The sequence below is a fragment of the Pseudozyma hubeiensis genome, assembly GCF_000403515.1.
Source record: "Pseudozyma hubeiensis SY62 DNA, scaffold: PHS58, whole genome shotgun sequence".
NCBI classification, from domain to species: Eukaryota; Fungi; Basidiomycota; class Ustilaginomycetes; order Ustilaginales; family Ustilaginaceae; genus Pseudozyma; species Pseudozyma hubeiensis.
The window spans coordinates 463114-490443 of record NW_012133840.1 but is presented as its reverse complement, the minus strand read 5'-3'; the positions used below and the strand labels follow the sequence as shown (position 1 = coordinate 490443).

The following is a 27330-nucleotide window of genomic DNA, read 5'->3' as shown; positions in this document are numbered from 1 at the left end:
TCGATGCTGCGCGATGTGGTATATGCTAGCTGCCGCTGCTGCTCGTCTCTGTCGTCGGTGCTCGGTGTGAATCGAAGAGGAGAACTTACCTGTTGCGGTCGTGTGAAAAGCCAAGCGAGAATGAGGGTGCTACTGGGCAGATCTTGCCTTCGTGTGTGGATGTGGGAAAGGAGTGACGAACCCGACTCGAGCAGAGTGCGAGGCGCAAAGAAAGGGAGAGGAAAGTACGGAAGCAAGTGAAGGGATGCCGCCTTTTTGTATGTCTGCTCGACGAGTCGCTGCGTCGAAAACTTTGCGCAGAGCGTGAGCACGGCTTTGAAGAGAGAGGAATGCGTCGAGACGGTCGTTGATTGGATGGTGGTGCAGCGAAAAAAGGCGTGTGCGATCCAAGCACGCCTGGAAGCGCGAGCACGATTTCTTCTTCTCGTTCAGTCTTCGCTGTCATTCTCGCACGGCATCCGAAATTGCTGATGTGCGAAATGTAACAATGAAAATCGACCTCTTTTCAGCCCCGGTATCGACGGACCCGAGACCGGATGCAATTTCAAGCGCGCTGGGGGCATCTCTGTCACCAACTCAGCTCGACGTGAAAGCGCCGTGAGAGCTGTTCCCCACATTCCATCTCTCCACTTGGACACCACCTCGTCGTCGTTGCAACTCGCTTCAACTATCCTTTCCAACGTCCATCGTTTTCGTTTGGAGTCGTCCGGACGCACGCAAGGTTCCAACCTCGTGACTCGCCATCCGGTCAATCACACACAAGACGCTCTGCGCTCCATCGATCTGCGATCACCCACCTAAAACGCAAGTCAGACCGTCACGCAGATCACACCACGAAGATGTCGGATCCATCCACCTCTGCCGTGGGCGCACATCAGCAGCAGATCAGCTCTGGTCCGGTCCGCCCCGACATGGTCGCCTCCGCCATCACATTCCTCTCCGACCCCAAAGTCCAGTCGTCGTCCATGTCGCAGCGAGTCTCGTTCCTGGAGTCGAAAGGCTTGCGACCCAACGAGATCGACGAAGCCATCCGTCAAGCCAACCAGTCCTCCGCCGTCGGCTCTTCAGGCTACGCCTCGTATGCGGCTGGACCGCCTGCGCCGTACTACGGCGGCGCACCATACGGTGCTTACCCTGGCGCGCCTCAACAGCAGGGACGCGATTGGAGGGATTGGTTCATCATGGCTGTCGTCTCGGGTACCATCGGATACGGTGTCATCTCGCTAGCCAAGAAGTACCTCATGCCGCATCTGCAGCCTCCCAACGCGGACGTGCTCGAGGCGGATCTTGACTCGTTGACGGCGAAATACGACGAAGTGGCCAACCAGCTTCAGGCCTTGGATGCGCAGACGCTGGCGGTGAAACAGGGGCTTGACGAGCAGAAGGCCGAGGTGGAGAAGAGCATCAAAGAGGTCGAGGATTGCGTAAAGAGCGTTAGGGAGAACGAGAAGCGTCGCGATGGAGAACTCGACCGAATCAAGGATGACGTCGAGGGGATCCGCAAGGAGTTGAGCAGCCTGTTTGAAAAGTCCAAGCAAGCACAGACCAACTCGCTCTCGGAACTGCAGTCGGAGCTCAAGTCGTTGAAGTCGCTCTTGGTGTCGAGGGGGACCGTGGGGGGTGGCAGCGGAGCAGGTGTGCAGCCGCCGCCTCGTCCGTACGGAGTAGGGTATGGAGCAGGATCGTATGGCTCGCCTACGATCGGTACACCGACGGGCGATGTCACGCCACCGCATGTGCCGAAGCCAAGCATCCCGGCATGGCAGCTGGCTGGAGCCGGGTCGACGACCGGTGCTGGTGCTCCACAGGTCGAGTCGAAGAAGGTGGAGGAGACCGCGATGGCCGATCCGGCGGAGGAGATGTCCAAGGGAAAGGGCAAGGATGCCAGCGAGTGATGTGTTGGACATCGATGATTCTTTGTAGCTCGCTCCATCTATATCATAGGTATTGACCACCATGCTCAGTGAGCTGCAGAGACCAAATGCATCGGTAAGACGATTCCAATCGAGCATTCTGAAGCGTTCCGACGTTGCAGCTTTGCAAGCATGAACAAGGTGCCGAACACATCGAGCCAGAAGCGAACCGTGCTTCGAATCCCAAACGTGACTCAAATGTTGCCCCACACAGATTTGTATCTCGAAACAATAGGGTTTGCGATCTGAGCGCTGGCAGTGCTTGAATCAGGGTCTCCGCGGCAAACTTTTTCGGCGTGTCCTCGGCCAATTTCACACGTTTAAGTCTGGAGAAGAAACTGGATCGCATCTTTCCCCTTGGATGATAAGCTTTCCTTGTGGGGTTGATCGACATCTTTATCAACCATCATCGTCGTCGAGCTCCTCGATCCCCAATTAGATCAACCCACCAGCCATGCGAGCCGTACTTCAACGCGTCAAAGGCGCCACCGTTCACGGTAAGTTGCTTGTTCGCCTTGCAGCCACCTGGCAGATTGAACGGCCTAGACTGACTCTCCTTTTTGTGACACGTGCGATCGACAACATAGTGGATGGAAAACTGGTGTCAAAGATCGGACCAGGCATCGTAGCCCTCGTCGGCATCTCAACCGAAGACACAGCAGCGGAAATTGTACCATTCGCCAACAAGATCCTCAACACCAAACTGTGGAACGAGAACCAACAAGCGACTCAGATCCTCGTTCCACCACAATACGAGCCCGAACCTTCACCTACCGCCAACGAAGACACACCCTCTTCCACCTCCGCAGCAGCCGCATCGAACGGTGAAGCATCAGAATCCACCAACGCAAGAGCAGAACAAGTCTGGGGTGGCAAACCCTGGAAACGCTCCGTCGTCGAACTCGGTGGTGAAGTGCTCTGTGTCTCCCAATTCACCCTCTTTGCCCGCACAGTCAAGGGCACAAAACCCGACTTCCACCGTGCCATGGGAGGCGATAGTGCAAAGGTCATCTACGAAGCTCTGCTCAAGAAGTTGGGAGATGGCTATGCGCACGATAGGATCAAGGACGGTGCGTTTGGTGAGATGATGGATGTTTCGTTGACGAACGATGGACCTGTGACGATCTTGTTGGATACCGCGGAGAAGAAGTAGATCTGGTTGGACAAAGTTAGAACGGTGCGGAATGCAGGAGCTCAGAGGCGAATTGGAACGCCGACAGTTGTGCTCGGTAGAGTGGCCTCTTGCGAGCATGCGTTTGCGCTGCTCGAGTCCCAGGTGTTGAAGGATGCATCAAACGAGACAGGAAAGTGCCCGACAGAGTCGAAAAGCCGCTTCGATACATGGCTCACCTCTGTGGGTTTTGCTACGATGATTGTATCCATGGTCGAAGGCCCAGGATAGCGTGCCGATCCGACCATCGCATCAAACCGAGCCCTATAATCTTGTGCACTTGAAGTCGAAGATTCTTGCGTTCCTGCCAGTCCTGCCAGTCCATCAACATGGTGATCGCCTTCCGCTACTTTCACTGTTGTTGTTTTCTGCCCTGAATCGTCCCTCTCCGTCCTCCGGATGAACCTGCTGCGTGGACCGCTCTGCCATCGTACCGGCTCCTCCCGTCGCTTCGCACCCAATTCTCCTCCCCCTCGCGAAGGCGACCCCCAAACATCCTCCAATCCAGGCCAAGGGTTCCTCTTCACATGTGTCACCCTCTCCGGCCATCTCTCCGCAAAATCTCTCGCCACCATCCATCTGAACACTCCTCTCGGCACGCGAACATCCTCACCTCCAATCTTCTTCCTCAATTCGATCTCCATCCTCGTTACTTTGGCCGACTCTTCGTCCTCGATATCGGAAGGGTCGGTAATCTCGGAGGACTGGACGTCGGTGTCGAAGACGGTCTCCACAAAGCTTTCTAAATCAACGCCGAGACATTCCGGGAACGAGGAGACTGCTTGCAGCGTCGTGTGCTGTGGCAATTTCGTACCGAGACGGACGTCGTTGAGAGTTGTTGGCGGTGTTGGCTTTGAGATGTGATGTTGACTAGTGAGGCGTATGAGTTGAATGAGATGGGAAAGGAAGAGTCGTCGTCGATGCTCGCCTTTTTGCTGTTTGCGGTTGGCGCGACGTGCTTTGGCTTTGATTCGAGACACTAGCGGTGGCGGCTTTCGTAAGGATGGCCCCGGTTTGGGTGGCGGAGGCGGTAGGAGGATGCCAAATGGATCTGCTTCATTCGACGCTGAGCATAGATCAACGACCCTCGAAGGGTCTTCACTGCGATGTTCCGTCTTCCGCCTTTTCGTTCGAGGGTATCGTGTCTCAGATGCTGGCCGGTGTGGTTGAATGTGAGGTTGACGTGACGGCTTGATAGGCACGGACAGATGTTCGGAAACTGAATCGCCTTGCGAAGCTCCACTGTCCACACGCGGAGTGTAATCTGTCCAATGTCCGGACGACTGGGTAATGGTGTGCATTGATTCGTAATGCACACGATGAATCTCGTCCCACAGTCGAAGTTTCGTGATGCCTAAACCCAGAGGAACTGCTCCATCGAGCGTAGACATTCTGCCTGTCTTCCGATTCGGCTGGAGTGTGGTCTTGGTGCGGTATCTCCGGTGATCTGCAAGGGGTGGAACAGATATATCTTCGACGAGCCCCGGCTGATGATCAGAGTGTTCGGGCTGTCGGCAACCTGACACATCGGCAATGTAGCCGGTGAACCAGCTGGCAGCCCGACAGATTGGCGTGCACAATGATGTCGTTGCAGGCCGAGCAAGCAGCTTTTGAGCTCTAGCTCAGACTTGATGAGCTTCTTAGCCAGTCAACAGGAGCAGAGCAAATACTGACTTCCCTGCTACAGCCGTTCAGGAGAGGAGTTAGATAAGGTCCAACCGAGGCAGCTGGTAGAGTACCTGTTGTCGGTAGAGCTTATTCTTTCGCTACGCTCGCGGTTTTATTCTCTATCGCAGTGACAGTGCGAGCAAACAAGGTTTTCGGGCGACTTGAATGCTTGCATCGGGAAGTAGAAGCCTGAGTGTGGATCGTCTAGTCTCTGAGTGTGTCACGATGCGCCCACAACAATCTGCTCAAAGAGACAACCAGTCCATGTGACCGGCGACTTGTTCAGCTCAGCTTCATCGCAACTGTCAAGGTGACTTGGGTCGGATGAGTTGCGTTGTCCTCAAGCTGCAAGCAATGCTTATTGTCGTCCAACTTTTCGAGCAGTCACATGTTACGGAATCAGTCTGACTAGCGCTCGACTATAGGCCTCTGCCTTGGTCCCAGGGCCGATCCGCTGCCGAAGTCACGGACGATGCCGCAGATACTGTATCCTAAGTCTCGTGCGGGGCAGCGTGTCGACAAGACGATGAGAGAAAGCCGTTCCGTGATGTTGTTAACGCTATATTATCCAACATTCCAGACTCTTTGGCGAGATTTCGTCGCTAGAATTTCCGCATTTTCTGGCCAGGCCGTGCTTGATTCAGGGTCCAGACCGCGAGCTGGCTACGTCACAGCCACACTTCTCGTTGCAAGCCCAACAACTTGACAGCGCCTCTTCTGCACGCACACTCCTCTCCACATTTTGTTCATGTTTCGAATGTCGCGTGTGCTGTGCTGAGTGTGAAAGGGTCTGGCCAGTCTCTTTGTACACACTTCCATGAGCAGCGACCTTCTCTTGCCACCACCACCATCGTAGCTCCACATCCACATCTCAAAGCATCTCAGAGCATCTCCACCATGGCCAGCTACATCGCCAACAAGGTGACTAAGCGCTTCGTCTCCGGCCAAGCCAAAAAGTACGAGCCCGAAGATCCGCTGTACGAGTTCTACACCGCACCCAATGGCAAGCAGAAGCGACGCAAACGCGCACTCCCCCCTGGACTGACCCGCAAACAAGCCAAGCTGCTCAAAAAGATCAAAAAGCGCGCACACTACCTCGACAAGGGCTTTCACCTCTGCGGTCTGCGCTTCGGATGGACCTTCTTCATCGGTATCGTCCCCGGCCTCGGCGACCTTGTCAATGCGATCCTCAATCACACGCTCGTAGTCAATCCGGTCAAGAAGGAATTCGACGAACGTCCGGATTGGTTGATCCGACAGATGGTGTTCAACAATGCTGTGTCGACGGGAGTCGGATTTGTACCGCTGGCGGGTGATGTGATCATGGCTGCGTGGAAGACGAATTCGAGGAACGCGAGGTTGTTGGAGGAGCTGATGAGGCTGCAGGGTGAGGAGAACATTGCCAAGGGTCTACCGGATCTGACGCCTCGCTCGCCGAACGATCCACAGCCGCTGCAGAACGCTGCTCAGAATTACTTGCAGGGCGAGGCAGGTGGAGCTGCTGCCGCAGGCGCAAACGCGTCAGTCGGCAATTCGACTTCGAACCTTGTCCAGGGCAATCAGTACAAAGGAACATCGCAAGGTGTTGGACAGGCACAGCAACCCATGCAGGCCGCTTCCAATGCGCCTGTATCTGCCTCGGCCAAGAAGAAATGGTACTCCCGCTAGACGATGGCATCCAATCCAGACTCTCGATCGTCGGAATAGCACCGCAGACTCCCGTCCCATCTTTGTACGATGGTTTTACCAGAATTGATACCCTCACACTCTTTGCATCGCCCCAGTTGTCTTGATTGATATCCGCGTCGCTAGTAATACAATCATTTGGAAATCAACATGAGCATGCTGTGGCCGGACATGGACGAAATTCCATCGAGGCTTTATTTGTACGGGGTGTATCGCTGAGATCTCGCCGGAGTAGCATTTCGCGAGCCACCCGATCTACCCGAACCAGGACTATCGACCGCCGCTCCCGCCGTTACCGCTGCTGTGTTCAAAGCAATCGCGCCTGTCGAAGCCACCTGATTCGACTCATCAAAATTCCAAAAGCAAAGATTTCCGTCTTCACCTCCCGTATAGAGCGTATTGGTGGCTGGGTCCCATTCGACGCTTCGAATGATATCGGAATGACCGTAGAACGTGCCGTCACCTTGTTCGGGGAAGACTGCTCTGAGACCCCAGGATGGAGGTGCGGTGGTGGATGTGGCGGATGTGGGGATGCAGATCGTGGCGAAGGCTCCTTCGGATCTGCCGACAAAGAGCGTGAGGGTATCGGAGGAGGGTGGGGAGGGGAAGGAGGGAAGGATGGGGAAGGCATCGATGACATAGTCCGTCGACCAGGGTGGACGAAGGGAGGCGGAGGAACGGACGTCGGTGGTGGAGAGAATGGGGTCGAACTTGTCCGCGTCGAAGATGGAGAGGGTTTGCATGTCGCCGACGGCCCACACCTTGCCGAGAGCACGACGACGCGCTTCCGTTTCCACTTGGCTCAGGTCGGCATCTTCATCAGCACCATCCGTGCTGGTATCCATTGCGCCTGCTGACGAGCTCGTTGAGGACGTCATTGTTGCAGATGATGTGTCTGCGGGATAGATCCACCCTGCTCTCGCTACAGAGTTGCCTGTGTTACCGACCGAGATCACGGCGTCGTCCTCTTCCGCAATGGTGGTGTCGATAGCTGAAACCAGACCGTCTGTTGACCCGCTGAGCAAGATGCCAGCATGAGCAGCTGCATCCGGATGATACTGCAGGACAGTGACATCGTCGCTGTGAACCTCGTTGTACTTGCTCTTCGGAGCTGCTGCCGAACGGATATCCCAAATATCGATATCGCTGTCTCCATGACCGTACTGTTCGGTACCAGCTACCACGACATTGGCGTCAGTGGGTGAAGGCTCGACGCACAGATATGGAGCTTTCGACGCCCCTTGCAGCGTCCACACCGGCTTTGCCAGACCGGATCTCGTATCCCAACATGCGACCGTGCCATTCGATACACTGGCTACGAAACTTCCGGAAGCCCCTGTCTCACGGTAGAGCGGCTTGGCCTGTGTGATCCTGGCATCTTTGAACGCACGGTGGGATTCGGCCACGACACCGGATGACTTGTCGATGAGCGTAAGAGTGCTGTCGTCCGCTACTGCGAGCAGCGTTGGTGTACCATAGGATGTTGAAAGCGAGAGCAAATGTGTGACGTAGGCAGGCGAAGCGTTGGCGTAGGCATTCGGTGGAATGACCTGGACGTGGAAAGGCTCCTTGGCTCGGTGGACGTTGGATGAGGAGGCGAGCGCTGGTGCTCGTGCCGCTCCTGAGAGCGTAAGGTCCGTGTCCTGATCCATGGTCGATCCTGCTGCCACGGATGGATGGGTGTACGGTTGAGAAGCAATGGCTGATGAAGTTGGTGGAGGACCAAGTCGAAGGTGAGCTTGGTTCGCAAGAAGAAATCGTTGCGGCAGGAAAAAAATGTGATTGCCGGCTACAAAGAGCAAGCGAGTTCTAAATTTCGAGAGTCGGAAAACTTCCGGGTGTTAGACCTGCTGGGTAACGGGCACCAAGGTAGAAAAGGGAAGTTGAGCGTTGGAGCGGCGATTCAATTGGTAGAATGGCGGCGCGGCACAGCACAAGAGCACAGGTGCGGATGCGTCACTCAACAGGGGCGGTACAACACGCTCCTTGATTGAACCCTGGGCTGCACTGCATCCACTTTGATCTCGTCTACCACCATCCCGGCTGCGCACACCACATCGACGCCATCTCTACTTTCAATCCTTGTCGCCAGTCCTTTTCGCTATCATACGTCGTATCGCTCGTCCTTGAACATTGCCCGACGCAACGCAACTTCCTCTCCAACACAGACCTCACGCAGCAGCATCGCGACCAAATCAGGCAGGTGCCGTAAGAACGAACCTCGTCTGCCGACTCCGGCTTCATCGATCTATACAATGTCGTTCAACGACCTCGAACGCGGCTCATCTTCTCGTCAAGGCGGATCCGGATCCGGCGGTGGTGGCAGCGGCTCCCGCAAAACTCCGCTTCCCCTCTACCGCGACGAAGTGTCATCTTCTTTGCCGCCCGAGTTCGAAAAGCTCACCAGCAAGATCGGCATCCAGATCTTCAAGATCCAATCCAACGTCACAGCCATCCAGAAGCTCATCTCGCTCTCTTCCTCCAATTCATCCGCCAAAGCAGCATCACAGGACTGGAGCAAACGCATCAACGACTTGATAGAGACCACGCGCGAACTCGTCAAAGATGCCACCACCGACATCAAGCAGCTTTCCACCTTCCCGCTTGGTCCAGCAAACGGTGGGGCCAAGCTGACCCAGGGCAAGTTGCAGCGAGACTTTCAAGCCGCTGCATTGCAGTTTCAGCGCGTGCAGAAGGAGGCGGTTGCAAAGACGCGCGCCAAGCTGGAACAGGATAAGCAGAAGGAACGACAGATGCTCAAGTCGCGCAACTCGCAACAGCTCCTAATCGACACCGAGGAGTCGGATCGTGCTGGTGCTCCAGGCGGTGCAGAGGGTGCGTTGCAAGCAGAGGAACTCGACTTGCTACCCGAAGGACCGACCCAGGCGGATCTCGAATATCAGGAATCGCTCATCACTTCGCGCGAAGCCGAGATCAGAGAGATCGAGTCCGGCGTCCAAGAACTCAACGAAATCTTCCGCGACCTCGGCAACATCGTTCAGGAACAAGGAGGTATGATCGACAACATCGAGTTCAACATCAACTCGATTGCCGACAACACCGCAGGCGCTGACCGAGAATTGGTGGTTGCGCACGAGTACCAGAGGAGGGCGGGGAGGAGGTGCATCTGTCTGTTGTTGGTGGTTGGATTCGTGGTTGCCATCGTGTTGCTGGCGATCCTCAACTAGATGACTTTGTGACGCAGTTGCCTCGAGCCGAGGCAACGTTATGGCTGGGCAGCTCACGATGCACGGTCCAGTGCGTTCTACCTGTTTCTTATTCCATGCTTTCTCTTTTTGTATCCTGTCGTTGTGTCACCTGTAACGGACTTTTTCCCGTCATTCTGTATTCTGCGCCGTGCGTCGACCTGGATCCGAGAACGGTCCAGACTCTGCTCGAGAGTGTGTGTAAGATGTGCCGACTTGAGCTGCGACAAGGTCTGAGGTGGATAGCCGCACCGCGATTTTGTGAATAGTGTCGCGTCGAGCGGCCTTACAGCCTTGATCCAAAAACTTGGATGGTAAGGGACCGAAACCCGAACTCCAAATTTTTTGCTGCAGCGTGGTTGCATCAGACCCTTCGAAATCTTCTGTCTCTTCGACGTCGGATCTTCGTACTTGATCAACTCATCGTCGCACGAGCAAGCCTAGAACGACAAGGAGCAGATAGATCGGCTTCAACGAAGGATCGCAGAGAGCACGGTCGAATTCATCCACTCAACCCAGAGCTTCAAGTCGCTTCGTGACATCAACATACGCAGCACAGCAAAAACTCTTCGTCCTCGCTTGCTTCCAGCACTTTCACCATGAGGCAGCTCAAACATCACGAGCAGAAGCTGCTCAAAAAGTAAGTATGAACCACACATACCATCTCCGGAACCTCAGATCCGAATGCTGACGCTTCTCTTACCCTTCTGCCCTCGTCTCACTGATCGCAACTCTGTACTGCACAGGCATGATTTCCTCGACTGGAAACAAGATGCTGGCATGCGCGAGATCAAAGTCATGCGACGCTACCACATCCAAGATCGAGACGACTATCACAAATACAACAAACTGGTCGGCAAGCTTCGCCACCTCTCCCTGCGACTCTCCACGCTTCCCGTCGCAGACCCTTTCCGCGGCAAACACGAACAAGGCATGCTCGCCAAGCTGTACGACATGGGTCTGCTGGACACAGGTGCCAAGATGTCCGACATTATGAACAAGCTCAACGTCTCGGCGTTCTGCAGGAGGAGGTTGCCGGTGGTGATGGTGAGGTTGAAGATGTCGGAGACGGTGGGACAGGCGGTCAAGTACGTCGAGCAGGGACATGTGAGGGTTGGACCGGATACGATCAGTGATCCAGCGTTTATGGTAACCAGGAACATGGAGGACTTTGTGACCTGGGTGGACACGAGCAAGATCAAGAGGACCATCGCTAGGTATAACGATGAGTTGGACGACTTTGACTTGCTCTGAGGGGCTTGTCTTGGGGCTTCGTCTTGTCTTTGGAAATCCCTTGTGACAGCGCTCACCGGTCCGCTTTCTGGCAGCCTTCTCAGCGGCCACTTCCCTGCTTTATGCTCTCACCACGCCGCATTTGTACTTGTATTCACTCGCATAGCATTTTCTTTCGCGCACTAGACCACATCGACATTGCCTGATTTCGCTACACGTTCGAGAACAGAGACGAGCATCGGAAGACGGTCGGAATCGAAAGCAGGCAGGTGAGGATACCGTTCTGTGACTTTCTTTGCGTTCATTCAAAAGGTGGATGCAAAGCTACGATATAGTGCCCCCAGTGTGGCATTTTCTTCGCACTGCTGATTCTCTGCATTGTGCGGTGATCGCACGAAACACAGAAGCGCCGTGTCGAACACAGGACGCGTCGCTTCACGCAGCTTCCAAAATTGATTCAAGAAGGCTTTTTGTTGCTCTGCCACTCCACTTTCTTCCCAAAACCCAAGACTGCTCTCGTGCCTGTTGACTTTGCTCGCAATTGCCACGCAACCGCACCAGCCAACTCAGCATTTTCTATGAGCAATCACACTTCCACCCCTTCTTGCCTTACGACACACACATACACACCCTTTCCCCATTCTCTCAGGATAGCTCCGCATCATCTCCACGGAAGCTTTCAGTTCCCCTCTCAATGGCGAAAATGTCATCCACAATCCCCATCAAAGTCAAGCACAATGGCAAGCTTCACGAACTCAACCTCGACACCACCCAACCCGCCACAGCCTTCAAACAGGCCATCTATGAAAAGACGGGAGTGCCTTCGGATCGCATGAAGGTCATGGTCAAAGGTGGAATGCTCAAGGACGATCACGACCTCACAAAGATAGGCGCACGAGCCGGACAGACGTTTATGGTCATCGGTACCGCCGGTGAATTGCCCAAGGCTCCCGAGGGGCCGATTACCTTTATCGAGGATATGACGGATTCGGAGCTGGCGCTGGCGACTAAGTCGAGGGTCGGGTTGACGAATCTGGGCAACACGTGTTATCTGAACTCGACGTTGCAGGTGTTGAGGGCGATTCCGGAGTTGCAGACTGCGTTGGGTCACTTTGATGGCGGTTTGGGTGGCGCCGATGGAGAACGCAATCTGACCGCTGCGCTCAGGGATCTGTACAAGAACCTTTCGCAGACGACCGAGCCTTTCCCACCTTTTGCCTTCCTCACCATCCTGCGACAGGTGGCACCTCAGTTCGCCGAGATGACGCGCGACGGTCACGGATTCGCACAGCAAGACGCCGAAGAGGTGTGGGTGCGCATCATCCAAGCGCTCCAAAACAGCCTCCACGGACTTTCCGGCGAAGCGGCAGCCGACGCCTCCCGCAAGTTCGTCGAACAGTACCTCACAGGACACATGGTGATCAAGCGCTCCACCTCGGAAGCACCCGACGAACCGGCCTCGATGAGCAAAGACCCTTTCTCCATCCTCCAGTGCAACATCTCCTCCACCACCAACGAGATGACCTCGGGAATCCTCGACTCGCTCAACCAGCAGATCGAAAAGACCTCTTCGACACTCAACCGTACCGCCGTGTACGACGAGGTCTCGCGCATCGACCGGTTGCCCGCCTACCTGGCCACCCACTTTGTGCGCTTCTACTGGAGACGCGACATCAACAAGAAGACCAAGATCATGAGGAAGGTCAAGTTCCCGTTCGTGTTGGATGCGCTGCCGTTCCTGACGGAGGAGCTGAAGGAGAAGGTGAAGGGGACGAATGGGATGGTGAAGCAGGTGGAGAAGGAGAGGGATGAGCGGGCAAAGATTAGGAGGAGGGCGAAGGCGAGGAGGGTTGCGGAGGAGAAGGCGAAGCGCGAGGCCAAGGATGGGGATGTTGAGATGAAAGAGAGTGGTGGGGCGGAGGAGAAGAAGGAGGGAGAAGGATCGGGTGCGGTCGAGGATCCGAAGCTGGGTGTACCGCTGTCGGAGGAGGAAGAGCTGGCAGAGCGAGCGAAGGAACGAAAGCAGATCCAGGAATCCGTCCATCCCGACCTGGCCCTCGATACGGGTTGCAACGCTTCCGCACTGTACGAGCTCGTCGGCGTCGTCACCCACAAGGGTGCAGCCGCCGATGCCGGCCACTACATCTCCTGGGTCAGAAAAGATCTCGACGAAGAGACCCAGCACAACATCGAAGTCAATGCAGGCGAAGAGCAGAGCCAGAGGGGTAAAGGAAAGGAGAAGTTGGACAAGACTGAGGCCGACGAAGAGTGGTACAAGTTCGACGACGATAAGGTGAGCGTCGTCGGCAGGGACAAGATCCAGGCGTTGGATGGAGGTGGAGAGGATAGCGTGGCGTACATCCTGCTGTATAGGAGTAAGAAGTTGTGAGGTAGATCTAGGAAGGGGTCGAAAGTGCTGATGGAAATCGGCATGGTTGTTGCTCTTGCTTGGACGTTGATCGTGTTTTGAATGTGTGGTTGAAGTTTTCCGTCGAGGAATAGAGACATCTGTGAGTCTGTGATTCACTTCAATCCCGGCTCATCTCGCCCTTTCCTCTCCAAACGTCACACCCAGGTGGACAGCAATCGCAAACGAAATCATTGACCATTAGCAACCAAAACCATATGAATTCTATGAAGAACCTATGAGACAAACTTCTCAACACGGTACATCTATGTGGAACGGGGACTATATACACGCTCTTCAACGCAATTCGATGTTGACCGATCCTCTGCCAGCATACGTCAAGGCAGTGGCAAAGACGCACAACGAACGTTTTTCCAGCTTGACCGTCACCTCGGCCGCGTCTAGCATCTCGGCAGGCCGAGCTTCGCTGGTGGTGGAACGAGGGGGTGAAGCGGGTACCTCGCAGGCAGGGCTGATTACGAGATGGGTTGTCGAGTTGGGAGGCGATGCCGTGAGTGTGGGCGTGGAAAGCATCGGATCGGTAGTGGTGGAGCTGATGGGCGGAGTCGGGGCGCCATCGACGCGAGGGGATTGGGAGCGCAGACCCGAGAAGGAGAGGTGGAATCCAGTGCGTCCGTTGGAGGTGCTCCGGCGCCAGAAGCGGGGTGCGGACGTGGCGGTGGTCGCAGGGACGGCATTGCCACCAGCAGCAGCAGCGGCGGCGGCGGCGGCGGCGGTGGCTTCGGCCATAGCTGGATGGGCGAGCGTCGAGCTGCGTCGAGGCGAACGACCAGGCGAAGGTCTGCCACGAGTCGTGGCTCCAGCAGCGTCGTCACCACCGTCGACAAGTTGTTCACCGCGGTCAGTGCCGTTGGCGTTGGGCTTCTTCAGCTCAGGAACCGACTGCGACATGCCCTCGGGCACATCCCCGTCTGCATCCTCGTTTTCACTGTCGTCTCCCGACTGCAAAGATTCGCCGCCGCGCGCGAGCGCCGACTTGCCCCTCGACAGAGGCCCAGACACGGAGCGCGAAGATCGCACAGCTCCCGTTTTGCCACCGGCGGCCAACTTCTGCTCCAGAGCGGCAAGACGTTCGTCCTGACGAATGGCGATCGACCTCCACGCCTTTTCGATCTCGGGTTTGTAGCGCAGCGCGACCGCTTGAGCCCACTGCTCGCCGCCCGCAAATCCGGCAATGGCCTTTTCGTAGTCGGTCCAGGTGTAGCCGAACAAGGCCGGTGGCGCAGGCAGCTCGAGGCGACCAGGACCGAGCGGAAGACGATTGTAGAGGATGTGCAGCAGAAGCAAGTTCGGAATCGCATCGAGCGCCTTGGTTGCTTCGGTTCCTAGCGCAGACGCCGAGGCAGTGGTGTTGCCAGCCTCTTCGCCGTCGGTGACACCAGGAAGGCTCTTGAGATGCTCAAGGCCGGCACAGATGACGGCCGGCTCGCGCTCGAGCGACTGCAGCACAATGACGGTGCTGCGCAGCGCGTGCATCGCCTCAGCGAGTGCAGCTCGGGCGAGCTCATCCTCCTCGTCAGGATCATAGGCCGAGAGGTCGAGCACAGGTTGGTTAGCACCGCCGAAACTCGGACCGCCAGACGAGAAGAGTGCGAAGCGAGATCGCTTTCCGTACTTGCCTGCCTTTTTGATCTGGGTTCCTGGCTTGCGAAGGAAGCCGTCGCAGAAGCGCAGCATGAGCTTCTCAAATGTCTGCAGCTCGGCGAGCTGGTGCGCGCAGGGGCGGGCGCTGACGAGGGAGAAGGGGGCGATCGAGCTCAGACCCGAGGCAGCACAGTGCGAAGGGGTCTGACGACCCGAGTCGGACACGTGCGTAGCGGGATCGAGGCCACGACTCTTGCTGCGAGCTGCGCCTACGCCGACAGCCTTGAGGGCAGATGCGAGCTGCGCAGGCGAGGGACTGCGCTTCTGGTTGACTTCGCCCATGAGACGGTCGAAGGCAGAAGCGCTGGCGGCGTTGCTTCCGGTGAGCAGCTCGAAAGCAGCGTTGCTAGGCAGCGAGACGGAGCGTGAGGTGAGGATCATGAGACCCTTCCAGATGACATGGATGGCGACCGAGATGAACCAGCCTTCGCCGTCCTGGCCGCAGCGTTCCTCGATGCGAGGTAGCAGAAGCTTACGAGCTCCCTCGAGGCGGCCGTCGAGATCGCGAAGCCAAGCAGAGCCGGGCCCAGTCTCGCCGAGACGAAGGGGCGGAGAGACGTTGCCAGGAGTAGCAGCGGCAAGAGCAGTGGTGGAAGCGGTGGCAGAAGTGGGGGGAGAGGCGGTGCCACCGTCAGCAGCACCACTTATGCCATTCGCCGAGGTACTGGCGGGTGAAAGCGTCACGGGGCTGACGAAAGGGGTAGGGACAGCGGTGGAAATGCATCGAGCAATGGACTGCTTGGTCTGGGTCAAGATGGGCTGGATGATGTGGAGAATGGTGCCCTCCATCCTCTTGCGAACGGGAGTGAGGATCTCGGAGACAAAGTGAGGCATTCCATCGTGAACGGCGCCATTCTCGTCGGCGATGAGTTGGCCACGGGCGTCGCGGTCGCCTTCGATGCATCGTTCCAAGCTGTCCTCTACGATCCATTCGAGGGTGACGAGGCCGAGGTTGAATTCCATAGCCGCTGGGAGATGCAGGCCCTCCTTGGCGTTGGTGGGGATGCGAGCCGCACCAGGATCCTTGGTGGGCGAGACGAGGAGACTGTCGATGCGAGCGGCAAAGAGGGTGAGGGCCTTGAGAATCTGGCGCGAGACGGCACGCAAGAGGTAGGCGTCAACTGCTTCTGCGTAGCGGAGCTCGCCGACGACGAGCTGAGCAATCTCGATGATCTTGGCTTTGTCAGGGAGATGCTTGCCTTCGTAGGTGATCTGGTTGATCTTAGGTGTGGTGGGGCCCTTGGCTGCAGCAGCGACGTTGGAGGCGACCGAGGTGGTGTGAGCTGCAGGAGCGCTGCCGGCGGTGCAGGGTACAAACGCCTTGTTGACGAGGTCGCTGAGCTGAAGCGAAAAGTGGGTGAGGTGAGAGGGATCCGGGGTGGACGGCGGACCCATCAAGCCAGCGCCGATGCCGCCATTGGCCAAGATGGCAGCGGCTCCGGTAACATTGTCGGCTGCAGGTACGGTGGAAGGCGACTGAGGGGTGGAAGCGCCTGATTTGGTGCGACCGAACGACATGAGGTCGACAGCTTTGGGCTTGCTTGTGGTGAGGGACGCTAGCTGGCCGAGGCCACGACCAAAGCTGGAAGAGCGCTTAGGCTTGACACGCTCTGCATCAGCAGCAGTATCGGCGTGACCGAGCTCGGGTGAGGGTCTGCGATTGAGCGAGGCGACGTGGATGGGAGCAAGCGAGGGCGGTGCTTCTGACGAGGGAGTAGTTTCGGCAGAGCCCGAATCCTTCTGGCGTCCGGGAAGAGCGAGAGCAACCATTGCGACGGGACGGTTAAAACAGGAGGATCAGATGGCTGCGTGTATTATGTGCCGTAGAAAGTCGAAAGGAGGCGTGATGAAAAAAGGGATGCGAGACTGAAGCGCCACGCAAACTCGTAAAAGAGATCAAGGGGGTTTGAAGGTGGTGCTGGGATTCAGGAGGACTGCCCAGCAGCGTGGGATTCAAGCCAAGCGGGTGGAGAGACGGAGGATGGCAAAGATGGCGCCGATCATGGGTTGGCTACAGAAGGCGGTTGGCAGTAGAGGCCAAGCTCGTCGTCTCTGACAAGGTGAGAGGTGTCGCGAAGGTGAAGCACGGATTGACGTGCCTGGGTCGATGGTAGAGCTGAGAGCGAGGTGGTTGGTGCGATGGAGAACAGATCGACGTGGCGCACAAGCCGGTGATGATTCAATATAGAAGGCCCCGACGGCGAGGCAACCTTCTACCTTAGGGAGGACGGTCCGAAGAGTCGAGGAAGAGGAGCAGCTGGCCAACAAGGGAGCAGCTTGCCTGAGATCGAACAGGGAATGAAGCAGGCTGATAGGGTCTACAACTGGGATCGAGCATAGGTTGTCTGTGTAGTATAGTTTTGGTTGGTAGAGAGGATTTGACTCCTTGGAAAGCTTGGCGAGTATCGTGTGATGGATCGTTTTGGAGATGGTGTTAGAGAGAGAGCAAGGAAGGCGGGAGGAGGGACAGCGAGCGAGAGGGAGCAGATTGCAACGCGTGCCTTGGTCTACACAATCTCCCACACATACAGTCTCAGTCACACTGATTCGCACTGCCGTTCTGGACAGTTGCAGTCCCAAGAGGGAGAATGGAGAAAAATTTGGCTCGCGCATTCAGAGACCGACGTTGGTCGCCCTCGACCCAGCCCGGTCGGCCAGGCATTTGCCAAATCCAAATTTTATTTTTGTTCGGGCCACGTTCCTCACTCTGTGTGCAGTGTGACATCGTTGCAATTTCAAATCAACCCGCTCACCAGCCAACACCAGGCAACCCGGATCCTCGGTCTCGTGCCGACAGGCCTCTACGACCCTCGGCGCTCCTGCGACAAACAGCACGCATATTCCTCTTTCAAAGCCACAGAATAGCTTCATTCTTGAGCGCATCTTTTGTATAGAGGGACTGTGACCTCCCATACAGACGGGCGAACGAAGAGCTCTCACGGCTGAACAAGCTACTCCACGGCATAGATAAGATTTTCGGGGCTGGACAAGACAGTTTACAGGCGACTTGAGGACCTGCATTTGTAGTCACACCATCCGACGGTCGGTACGCCGCCTATCGATGAACGGCGAGTAAAGTTGAGCCAACCTAAAACCATTACTGTGCCGCAAGAAAAAAGGCTCAAACCGCTAAGTTACCGGTTCGAATCCCATATCGCGGTCCGCTTTCGGCGTCGCGGTCAGAACGGAGGCTTCATGAGAGGCGAACAGCAGCTTCGGCGTAACATTGACATGCTGAAACGCGCCTTTACGCGTAACTGAGCTGCAGCACACATGAAATTCACACGGAAGGGGTGTTGGTCTTTCTCGAGACTGCTCCACTTGGTGAGCCAAGAAGTTGCTGCATCTAAGCGAAACTGTCAGTGGTGGCGCAGCTGGCTCAGTCCTATCCTTGCTACACATCTCTTGTTCTGCTCTCGACACTGCAGAGCCTCCTCCCCGCTTCCATCTGCACGGCAATATCGCACGCAGCATGATGCTCGACTCTCACTAGGCTGTCTCCACAGCGCACGTCCGTCATGGTCATCTCTCAAAGCTCCTCAAGTTCCATGCTCGCAGTCGTAGCCCCTCGGTCCCCACATCAACGGATGTCGCCTTCATCTTCCCATGCATTCCTCAACGGTCCGCAAAGCCCTTCGACTCCAGGTCCAAGTCGTTTTGCCAGTTCGCAGCATCGACTCTCTCAAATGACTCCGGCTCACGGTTCATCGTCCCACCGCGAGGATGCGCCCCAACATCGAGATGGTGCTGCAGACACGTCCAGGACCAGCTCTTCGCCTTCTCCACATCATGCACCGGCAACACTGCCGCCGATGCATGCGACACCACTCAAGACCAGCTTGCGTCTCAGTCATCCTCCGCCCGCGCCGTCATCCTCCTTTCTACAGCATGCCACGCCCCAATCAAAGCGAACTCGTTTCAGCTACACAGAGACGGATTCGGCGACGACCACTGCATCACCCTTGTCGCGAACTCCAAACTCACTTCACAACGCCAGCATCGGCTCGACAGACACATCCTCGCTGTCCGCATCCTCGCTTTCGAACGTACGGCCGCTTTCGGGCATCTCGCTTCCCCGTCCTCTGCCCGCAACCCCATCACGGCCGCAGCGACCCTCCCCCTCGACTTCCAACGCCCCTCACTTGATACCCATGCCACAACGCAGCATAGAGGACTTTCAGAGGCTCTTACCTCCGCCTCAGCCTTCCACCGCTCGATACTCACGCACAGACACTCCTCAGCGCGCGTTGCTTCAAAACATTCCACCTCAGCCTCCCATGCCAATACAGACCGGCAATATGAACGCCGGAAACTATACACACCCCACCGTTCCCACAGTCGAGACGCTTCCCAGTCGGCGTTCGTGGTCATTGACTGGCTTTCGCTCCTTCGACCTCGACCTCGATCGCATCGCCCAAGTCGTGCAGCTCGAACAGGATCGCCTCCATAGTGCCGACGACTCTGCTCCATCGGACCCGACTCGCACTCAGCCGCAACTAGAGTTCGTCGACACTTTCGGAGCCTCCTTTTGCGGGTGCCAAGATCGTGGTCTTCCGTCTGGCTCTATCCTCGAGATGCTTGGTCCACCGGGCAGTGGCAAGTCCAGCTTCCTTCTCCAATTCGCCATTACCGAAAGGCTACGTGCGCTACGCCGAGCGCGAGAATCCCTCTGGATTCCTCACGGTCATGACGAGGCATTGGCCCCAAATGACGCTCAAATCAATCACCCCTTCACTGATTCGTCATACTTTTCCGAGGAGTTCTGGGACGCTGAAGTAGCGACTGCGGATCAAGTCCTCATCATCGACTGCGAAGGTGCGCTAACGCCGGAGAAGGTGGCTGACGCAGCTTGGACCGCCGTGATCGAATTGTGGGCGTCATTACCTGGTCCATCAGATGGCTCGGATCGCGTGGAATCGGGCAAGTCGACTTTGCAATGTCAGCGCTCAGCCATGCCAGAGGATGTCCGTCGTCTTGTGGCGGCAATTCTCACGGGCCTTCACGTAAGTCGTGTCACGAGCTTGGCCGGTCTCGTTGCACTCTTACACTCGCTTCGACCCACCGACGAGCTACAAGAGGGTCTTTCAAAGAAGGCGTTGCCGTCAGCACTACCGCTGCGGACTTCCCTGATCCTCATCGACTCTCTATCGTACTACTTGCGACCTTCAGGCGGAAGCGGTCAAGATCGCAAAACTGCAGCACAGGTCAGCGAGCGCGTGCATGATCTGGTACTTCGCCTTCAGAAGCCGTTCGAGTACATGCCACACCACGAAGCGACAGCAGAAGAGCGAGAAGCGGCAAGGAAACACTGTTCCGACGCCGCTGAGAAGCTGTGTGTGCCGACGATCGTGTTCACGAACCAACTGGGGATCCGACGTGGACGCAAAGAGTCCGAGGCTTCGGGAAGATCAAGTCCCGCAGGTCGTCCGTCCATGGGTACTGGCAGCAGCCGCTTTTCCAGCAGGAACAACGCAGGATCCGAAGGTCCGTCGACGCTAGCCCCGTTGTTGAATGGTACGAGACCACCTCAACCCGCAAGGCTTCGCGACGAGCGACCTGCCTTCAGTGTCGCGTTGGGCGGACCCGAGATGTGGGACGACGAAGGAGGGACAGCGGTGATGCCGCGTCATCGGCAGCAATACGGCGGCCGCAACGCACCTTCTCAACCGGTCAGTCACGACCGAGGTTGGCCGCCAAGCTTTCTTGGGCAGGATGTGTGGAGAATGTTGCTCTTCAGACATGGTACATTTGGACATCGCTACGCGCAGATAACATCGGTGCCACCGGCAGTGCAGACAGAGCTGAGCGAGTTGTGGACGCAGACGAAGGAGCGGGTCAACGCTCGAGCACAGGCTGGCGCTATCGCAACCAGCGTCGCGGCACATCGCGCATCCGACGGGCAGGCTTTGCAAGAGCAGCCAGAAGCACAGGAATCCACTGCACAAACAGGAGCCTCTCTAGCGGATTCACCTCCTGAGGACGTCGCTGACAAGCAGGACCAGCGGATCCTGGAGCTTCTGAGGCAGCTCCAAGCGAGTCTTTTCCGATGGCGCCCGTTCCAGGTCGATTCGCGCGGTCTCGTCTCTTGACGCGGCCTTGTCACTTGTCGAATCGCAGCATTTGCAGCCCGAACCGCATTCTGTCTGAAAGCATGTTCTACATCGTTTTTTTCGGCATGGTAAAGTCTGACAAAGAGGCTTCAACACTCATGGTGACATCGGGTTGAGCACTCTAGCTTTGTCAAACCTAACATGAAGCGAAATTGCGAGCCTATGAAAGTCATGCTTACAAAGCCCCGCATGTCACGTAGCCGAATTTTGGCGGTGGATTCTTCCGAAATTTTTGAGAAAAGCGGCAAAGCAGGGTTCTCCGACTTGACTTTTTTTTTTCTGAGCTTTTGCAGAACTCCACCTTTCGAGTGCAGATTGGAGCTTTCTCCTTCCCCTCTCTCGATCGACATTCAACACCGACTCGTGATCGAATAGCTCAGCTACGACGGGCGAATAGAGTCTCGTACAAGATGGGTAAACAGACAAAGTCGACAAAGAAGTTCTTGCGAACTCAGCTCGACAGCACCATCAAGCGTCGTCGCGACCACCAGAAGAAGAGGAAGGTCATCGAACGCTCCGCCGCCGCGAAAAAGCAGAAACAACTTCGCAACACAGGCAAGAAGGGTAAGGGCGGAAGAGATGCGGATGAGCCAGAGGATCTGGCAGAGTACGAGGATGAGGAGGATGTAGCGGGCAAGATGGAGGCGAGTGGAGGCAAGTTGAAGGGGATGAGCGTGGATGACTTCTTGGGAGGCGGATTCAAGAGTGCAGCTGCGGATGGGGAGGATGAGGACGATGACGAGGATGATGATGAGGATGAGGACGATGACGAAGTCGATGATCTGGAAGATGTTGAAGGCATGTCTGACGAGGAGGAGGAGGGTGCAGGCATGCACGCACAGGACCTGGAAAAGCTCAAGGAGAGGGACCCGGAGTTCTACGCCTACCTGCAAGAGAACGACAAGGAGCTCTTGCAATTCGGCCAAGAGTCGGACGATGACGAGGAAGAGGAGGCAGAAAGGCCATCAAAGGCCAAAGCATCATCGTCAAAGGCCGCCAAAGTCGAGTCGGGCCCTCAACGAGTGACACTCAAGATGCTTGCCGGATGGCAAAAATCGATGCTCACCCACCGCTCGCTCAAAGCGCTGCGTCGACTGCTCATCGCCTTCCGCTGCGCCGTCAAGCCCGAGCAAGAGGATCAACGACCCGAAGGTGCCTCGTTCATCGTCGAAGAAGCACGCGTCTTTAACAAGCTCGTCCTCACCGCGCTCAAATACACTCCCGTCGTATTGCAACACCACGTGCCCATCACAGAAGACAAGCGCGGAAACGTCAAAATCCCTTCGAACAACAAAAAGTGGAACCTCATCAAGAAGCCCATCCAGTCGTACTTTAGCAACCTCTTCCAGCTCACAGAGACGCTCACGGAGCCACGGATGCTCGAGATCGTGGTGCGAGAGAGCACGCGTATGGTCCCGTATGCGCTGTGCATCCCCAAGACCACAAGGGAGTTCATCAAGGTGGCGCTGAACCTTTGGTCGAGCCAGGTGTCGGAGGACGGTGTCAGGATGTCGGCGTTCCTTACGTTGAGGAGGTTGGGTATGTCTGGCGGCACGGCCTCTTTGGAAAATGTTTTGCGAGGCGTCTACTCGTCCTACATCCAATCGAGCAGGTCGGTGAGCATCCACACGCAACCCATGCTCAACCTGATGAAGAACACAGCGGTCGAGCTGTACCTCGTCGATGCGGATGTCGCCTACACGCAAGCGTTCGGCTTCATCCGACAGCTGGCGATCCACCTGCGCAATTGCGTCAAGACCAAGGCAAAGGACGCCTTCAAAGCGATCCTCAACTGGCAGTTTGTCTCTGCGATCGACTTTTGGTCGTTGCTGTTGTCTCGATCCTGCGATTTGGAATCGGAACGTCAAGCTGGCGTCGAGTCGCCGCTGAAGCCGCTCGTCTACCCGCTGGTGCAGGTGGCGACAGGTGTGGTGGGTTTGGTGCCCAACTCGAGATACTTCCCTTATCGCTTGCATCTGCTCAAGTCGATGATGCGCATCGTCTCGCGTACAGGCACATACATCCCACTGGCACCGTCGATCCTGTCGGTCTTCGAATCGCCCGAGTTCCAACGCAAGCTGAAAGGCAGCACTTCAGCACCCATCGATTTCAGTACCACCTTGCGCGCACCCACGCAACTGGTACGAACACGACCGTACTCGAACCAGCTGCTCTCCGAGTACTCCTTCCTGCTGATCGAATTTTTGACGTCGCAGTCTCGATCGATCGCTTTCCCGGAACTGGTGCTGCCACTGCAGATCCAGTTGAAGAGGCTGTCCAAGAGCACCACGAACGCCAAGTTCCAGGCCGAGGCGAAGCAGGTGCTGGACAAGTCGCTCCAAACGGCTCTGTGGGTGACAAAGCAGAGAGATGCGATCGACTTCACACCCAAGGATCTGGAAAAGGTCAAGGACTGGGAGATGGAGGCCAAGGAGAATCCGTTGGAGGGCATGTTGAGATTGGCCAAGAAGGTGAGGGCGAAGCAGGAGGCGCTGATCAAGGCACAGGCGCAGGTCATTAGGGATGATGATGAGGAGGATGAGGAGAGTGATGATGGTGGCGAAGAGGAGGACGAGGACGAGGATGAGGACGAGATGGAGGTCGAGGATGAGGACGACGAGTGAGTATTTCTATCGCCATCACAACATTCTCGCACAAAGCGTACTCCGCAATCGATATCGGCGTCAATAGCATGCATTGTCACACTCGACATCAGAGTTCCTGGTCACACGTCGTGCGACCGGAAGATTCGTGTGAAGAATCCCTTTTTACGGGCAAGGCGGTCGGCGTTGCTCGTTGCCTTTTTGGTGTCCCTTTTTTGTGTCCCTTTTGTGAATTCTTTTTATTTTGTCGGAGAAGAAAGGTTGCTGAGCTGAGAGTTCTTCTGGTGCTTGGCCACGTCTGAACTTAGCTCAAATTCTTCCGTTCCCCTTTTTCAGAAGAAATCCCTGCATTGAACAAAAAAAAAAGTCCAACAGGTGTGTTCCGAAAGTCGCCGCCGCTCTGACCATCAATCGAGCAGCACCCCTCGCTGGCTTTTCTTACACCACCATACTCCCGACTTGAGCTTCGTCCCTCGACACCAAACCATGCTGTCAAGAACGTCTCTGTCTCTAGCCAGCTCTTCTCGACTAGCTAGCTGGACGTCTTCCTACTCGACCAGGCTCACCACCGCAACAGCAACGGCCAGCATCTCCCGAAGTCTCACTACCACTTCAACGCTTCGTTCTGGGAGAGAAGGTGCACGACCTTCTTCGTCATCGAATCGCAGCCAGGATCGCTCGGACTATCGTCCTCGCCGCAGGGAAGATGGCGGTTCGGCGTCGGGCAATCAGCGTTCGGGTGGTTCGAACTATGGCAACCCGGTAGCGCAGTACAGCCGCAACCAGCGATTTGCAGCTGACGGCACGAGGAAGCGTCTACCTCATCCGAATGCCAAGCCGAGATCGGATAGGGATGCGAATAGTAACCAGAATCAGAGGGGAAACCAGTCAAGGGATAGGAGGCCGAGGGAAGGATCTAGTCGTAGCGGCGGAGGCGAAGGATACTCGTCTCGGCGCGGTGGGGATGATTCGACGATGAAGTTCGGCGCATCTGCTCAGGACGGGCTGAGGTCAGGATCGCAAGCGAACAATGCAGCTGCGAAGCGGGATTCCACTTTTTCGAGGTTGAGAGCTCGCAACAGCCCTTCCGAAGATGGTGAGGACCGAGGAGCTCGTGGAAGAGGGGCTGATAGGTTTGGAGAAGCGGGTGCGATCGAAGACGACGCTTCTACGTCTGCAGTCAGAGGAGTTCCGGCAGATGAAGGTTTGGGGGACGGCAGAACCGCCCTCGAGAAATCGGATCGACACCACACAGCAAAGCAAAAGAAAAAGGAAGGTCGAGGCTCCCTTCTCGATCCCGAATTCGACCACGATCGCAACTCGCGACGACCTTCTACCTCCCATTCGACCCGACAGCCCCGTCACGCTTTCTCCTCCAAAGACAATGACGGCCTCCCTTCCGACCTCGACCGAGCACCGCAAACCCCACGGATCAAGCCGAAACTCCTCCCCAAGGTCGACCGAAACATCTTCCTGCCCTCCGTCATCTCGGTCGTCATGCTCGCCACCCGCATGGAGAAAAAGCTTCGCGCGGTACAAAACGTCATGACTGACCTCGGCATGCCCGACACGCGTCCCGATCTGATGCTCAAGTTCGAAGACGCCGAGATGGTCGCTGCCGAGCTCAACGTTGTCGCCATCCCGAACGACGAAGCTAGTTTCGATATTTATCCACGACCGCCGCCGGCATCGGCGGAGGAAGCGGCGAATTTCCCGTTGCGTCCTCCCGTGGTGACGATCATGGGACATGTGGATCACGGTAAGACTACGCTGTTGGACAGGTTGCGCTCCACTTCTGTGGCGCAGGGTGAGGCTGGAGGTATCACGCAGCATATCGGTGCGTTCAGCGTACCCATCAGTGGAAGGGAGCAAGACAAGGGCAAGAAAAAGGGTTACAAGGGGATTCAGACGATCACGTTCCTTGATACACCTGGACACGCTGCGTTCACAGCGATGAGAAGTAGAGGCGCGATGGTGACCGACATTGTCGTGCTGGTGGTTGCCGCCGACGACGGCGTCATGCCTCAAACGAAGGAGGTCATTCAACTCGTCAAGAACGCCAACGCGGACATCGACACGGACGACCTCGCAACGCAATCTCGAGTGCAGATGGTCGTAGCTCTCAACAAGATCGACAAGCCCGATGCCGATCCGGAACGCGTGAAACGAGAACTGCTCGCCGCCGGCGTCGAACTCGAGGAGCTCGGTGGAGACGTTCCCTGCGTCCACGTATCCGGTAAAACGGGCAGGGGATTGGATTCTCTCGAAGAGACCGTTGCGACGCTCGCCGAGCTCGCCGAACTGCGTGCTGAGAAGACCGGCTTACCCGAGGGCTACGTGATCGAATCGAAAGTCGACAAGGGCAGAGGCAACGTCGCCACCGTCCTGATCAAACGCGGTGTGCTCAACAAGGCTGCTCCGATCGTCGCGGGCACGGCGTGGTGTAAAGTGCGACAGATTCTGCATTCCAGCGGACGACCGCTGGCAGCCGCTTTCCCGGGCGATCCTGTGCTGGTCACGGGTTGGAGGGAGCTACCCAGTGCCGGAGATATGCTGTTGGGAGCGACGGACGAGCAATCGTGCAAGAAGGCGTGTGAGAACCGGAAGCAGTTGCAGGAGCAAAGAAGGCTGATGGAGGACGTGGAGCAGATCAACGAGGCGAGGAGGGTCAAGGCGGAGGAGGACGAGATGGAGGCGAAGCGGGAGTTTGAGGAGAGGCAGAGGAGGAGGGCTGCTAGGTTGGCAGCTGACGATGGCAAGGATCCGCTGGCTGTACTTGCTGCCATGGAGTCGTCTGCATCTGCCGCTGCGGACACTGCTTCAGCAAGTGATCTCGAACAGGTCGAAGATTCAGAGCTCTCGAGCGTTCAGAAGGAGGAGAAGAAAAAGTTCCTCAACGTCATCATCAAAGCCGACTTCTCCGGCACCGTCGAAGCTGTAGTCGGAGCTATCTCCACCATCGGAAACTCGGAAGCTGGCGTCAAGATCATCTCAGCCTCTCCCGGAGAACCGTCCGAATCAGACATTGCCAAAGCCGCCGCTCTCTCCGCTACCATCATCGGGTTCAACGTGACCCCGTCCAAAACCGTACTGCAGTCCGCCGCGCGAGCCCAACCGCACCCGGTACCCGTGATCGTCTCGGACGTGATCTACCGGCTGATGGAGACCGTCTCTTCCGCGGTATCCGCCCTGCTACCACCGACGATGGAGGCGAGAGTCCACGGCGAAGCCACCGTCAGCCAGGTGTTCGATATCAACGTCAAGGGCAAGAGCTTCAAGAAGATCGCAGGGTGCAGGGTGACCAACGGTACGATTGCCAAGAGCAGCAACGTGAGGGTGGTCAGGGGTAAGGAGAGGAAGGAGGTGTACAGGGGCAGGTTGGATCATTTGAAGCATGTGAAGAAGGATGTGAGCGAGATGAGGAAGGGTACCGAATGCGGGATGAGCTTTGAGGGGTGGGGGGAGCTGCTGGAGGGAGATGTGGTGCAGTGTTTCAGCGAGGTTGAGGTTGCGAGGAGTTTGTAGGCGGTCGAGGATTGGATGCGGTTGTTCCAGGATGGCAATGGGAACGCACAATTCGAACATTTGGTCTCAAAAGCGTTCTCAGTCGGTTGATGCGGTGGAAGACGACTCGATTGTGTGACGCAAGTGATGAGATGTCGCTGTCG

The 27330-nt window shown here is 56.5% G+C and overlaps 12 protein-coding genes across 12 annotated transcripts; 9 read left to right on the top strand and 3 right to left on the bottom strand.

Annotated features, from left to right (window-relative positions):
- Positions 1-911: 911 nt before the first annotated feature.
- PHSY_006311 (likely vesicular transport factor) lies at positions 912-1895 on the top strand (the record flags this gene model as incomplete). Its single annotated transcript, XM_012336914.1, has 1 exon — positions 912-1895. The coding sequence occupies one exon, from the start codon at positions 912-914 to the stop codon at positions 1893-1895; it is 984 nt and encodes a 327-aa protein (XP_012192304.1).
- Positions 1896-2367: 472 nt separating this feature from the next.
- On the top strand, positions 2368-3066 carry PHSY_006310 (D-tyrosyl-tRNA deacylase; the record flags this gene model as incomplete). Its single annotated transcript, XM_012336913.1, has 1 exon — positions 2368-3066. The coding sequence occupies one exon, from the start codon at positions 2368-2370 to the stop codon at positions 3064-3066; it is 699 nt and encodes a 232-aa protein (XP_012192303.1).
- A 41-nt stretch (positions 3067-3107) lies between these two features.
- On the bottom strand, positions 3108-4475 carry PHSY_006309 (acetolactate synthase; the record flags this gene model as incomplete). Its single annotated transcript, XM_012336912.1, has 1 exon — positions 3108-4475. One exon carries the CDS (start codon positions 4473-4475, stop codon positions 3108-3110), a length of 1368 nt encoding a protein of 455 aa, XP_012192302.1.
- A 1174-nt stretch (positions 4476-5649) lies between these two features.
- PHSY_006308 (hypothetical protein) lies at positions 5650-6420 on the top strand (the record flags this gene model as incomplete). Its single annotated transcript, XM_012336911.1, has 1 exon — positions 5650-6420. The coding sequence occupies one exon, from the start codon at positions 5650-5652 to the stop codon at positions 6418-6420; it is 771 nt and encodes a 256-aa protein (XP_012192301.1).
- Positions 6421-6632: 212 nt separating this feature from the next.
- On the bottom strand, positions 6633-8090 carry PHSY_006307 (hypothetical protein; the record flags this gene model as incomplete). Its single annotated transcript, XM_012336910.1, has 1 exon — positions 6633-8090. The coding sequence occupies one exon, from the start codon at positions 8088-8090 to the stop codon at positions 6633-6635; it is 1458 nt and encodes a 485-aa protein (XP_012192300.1).
- Positions 8091-8693: 603 nt separating this feature from the next.
- On the top strand, positions 8694-9626 carry PHSY_006306 (hypothetical protein; the record flags this gene model as incomplete). Its single annotated transcript, XM_012336909.1, has 1 exon — positions 8694-9626. One exon carries the CDS (start codon positions 8694-8696, stop codon positions 9624-9626), a length of 933 nt encoding a protein of 310 aa, XP_012192299.1.
- A 702-nt stretch (positions 9627-10328) lies between these two features.
- Positions 10329-10898, top strand: PHSY_006305 (hypothetical protein; the record flags this gene model as incomplete). Its single annotated transcript, XM_012336908.1, has 1 exon — positions 10329-10898. The coding sequence occupies one exon, from the start codon at positions 10329-10331 to the stop codon at positions 10896-10898; it is 570 nt and encodes a 189-aa protein (XP_012192298.1).
- Positions 10899-11790: 892 nt separating this feature from the next.
- On the top strand, positions 11791-13266 carry PHSY_006304 (ubiquitin C-terminal hydrolase; the record flags this gene model as incomplete). The annotated part of the gene is made up of 1 exon (XM_012336907.1): positions 11791-13266. One exon carries the CDS (start codon positions 11791-11793, stop codon positions 13264-13266), a length of 1476 nt encoding a protein of 491 aa, XP_012192297.1.
- Positions 13267-13581: 315 nt separating this feature from the next.
- Positions 13582-16719, bottom strand: PHSY_006303 (hypothetical protein; the record flags this gene model as incomplete). Its single annotated transcript, XM_012336906.1, has 1 exon — positions 13582-16719. The coding sequence occupies one exon, from the start codon at positions 16717-16719 to the stop codon at positions 13582-13584; it is 3138 nt and encodes a 1045-aa protein (XP_012192296.1).
- A 1778-nt stretch (positions 16720-18497) lies between these two features.
- On the top strand, positions 18498-21038 carry PHSY_006302 (hypothetical protein; the record flags this gene model as incomplete). The annotated part of the gene is made up of 1 exon (XM_012336905.1): positions 18498-21038. One exon carries the CDS (start codon positions 18498-18500, stop codon positions 21036-21038), a length of 2541 nt encoding a protein of 846 aa, XP_012192295.1.
- Positions 21039-21469: 431 nt separating this feature from the next.
- Positions 21470-23683, top strand: PHSY_006301 (nucleolar complex protein 2; the record flags this gene model as incomplete). The annotated part of the gene is made up of 1 exon (XM_012336904.1): positions 21470-23683. The coding sequence occupies one exon, from the start codon at positions 21470-21472 to the stop codon at positions 23681-23683; it is 2214 nt and encodes a 737-aa protein (XP_012192294.1).
- A 465-nt stretch (positions 23684-24148) lies between these two features.
- On the top strand, positions 24149-27187 carry PHSY_006300 (translation initiation factor; the record flags this gene model as incomplete). Its single annotated transcript, XM_012336903.1, has 1 exon — positions 24149-27187. One exon carries the CDS (start codon positions 24149-24151, stop codon positions 27185-27187), a length of 3039 nt encoding a protein of 1012 aa, XP_012192293.1.
- Positions 27188-27330: the final 143 nt, after the last annotated feature.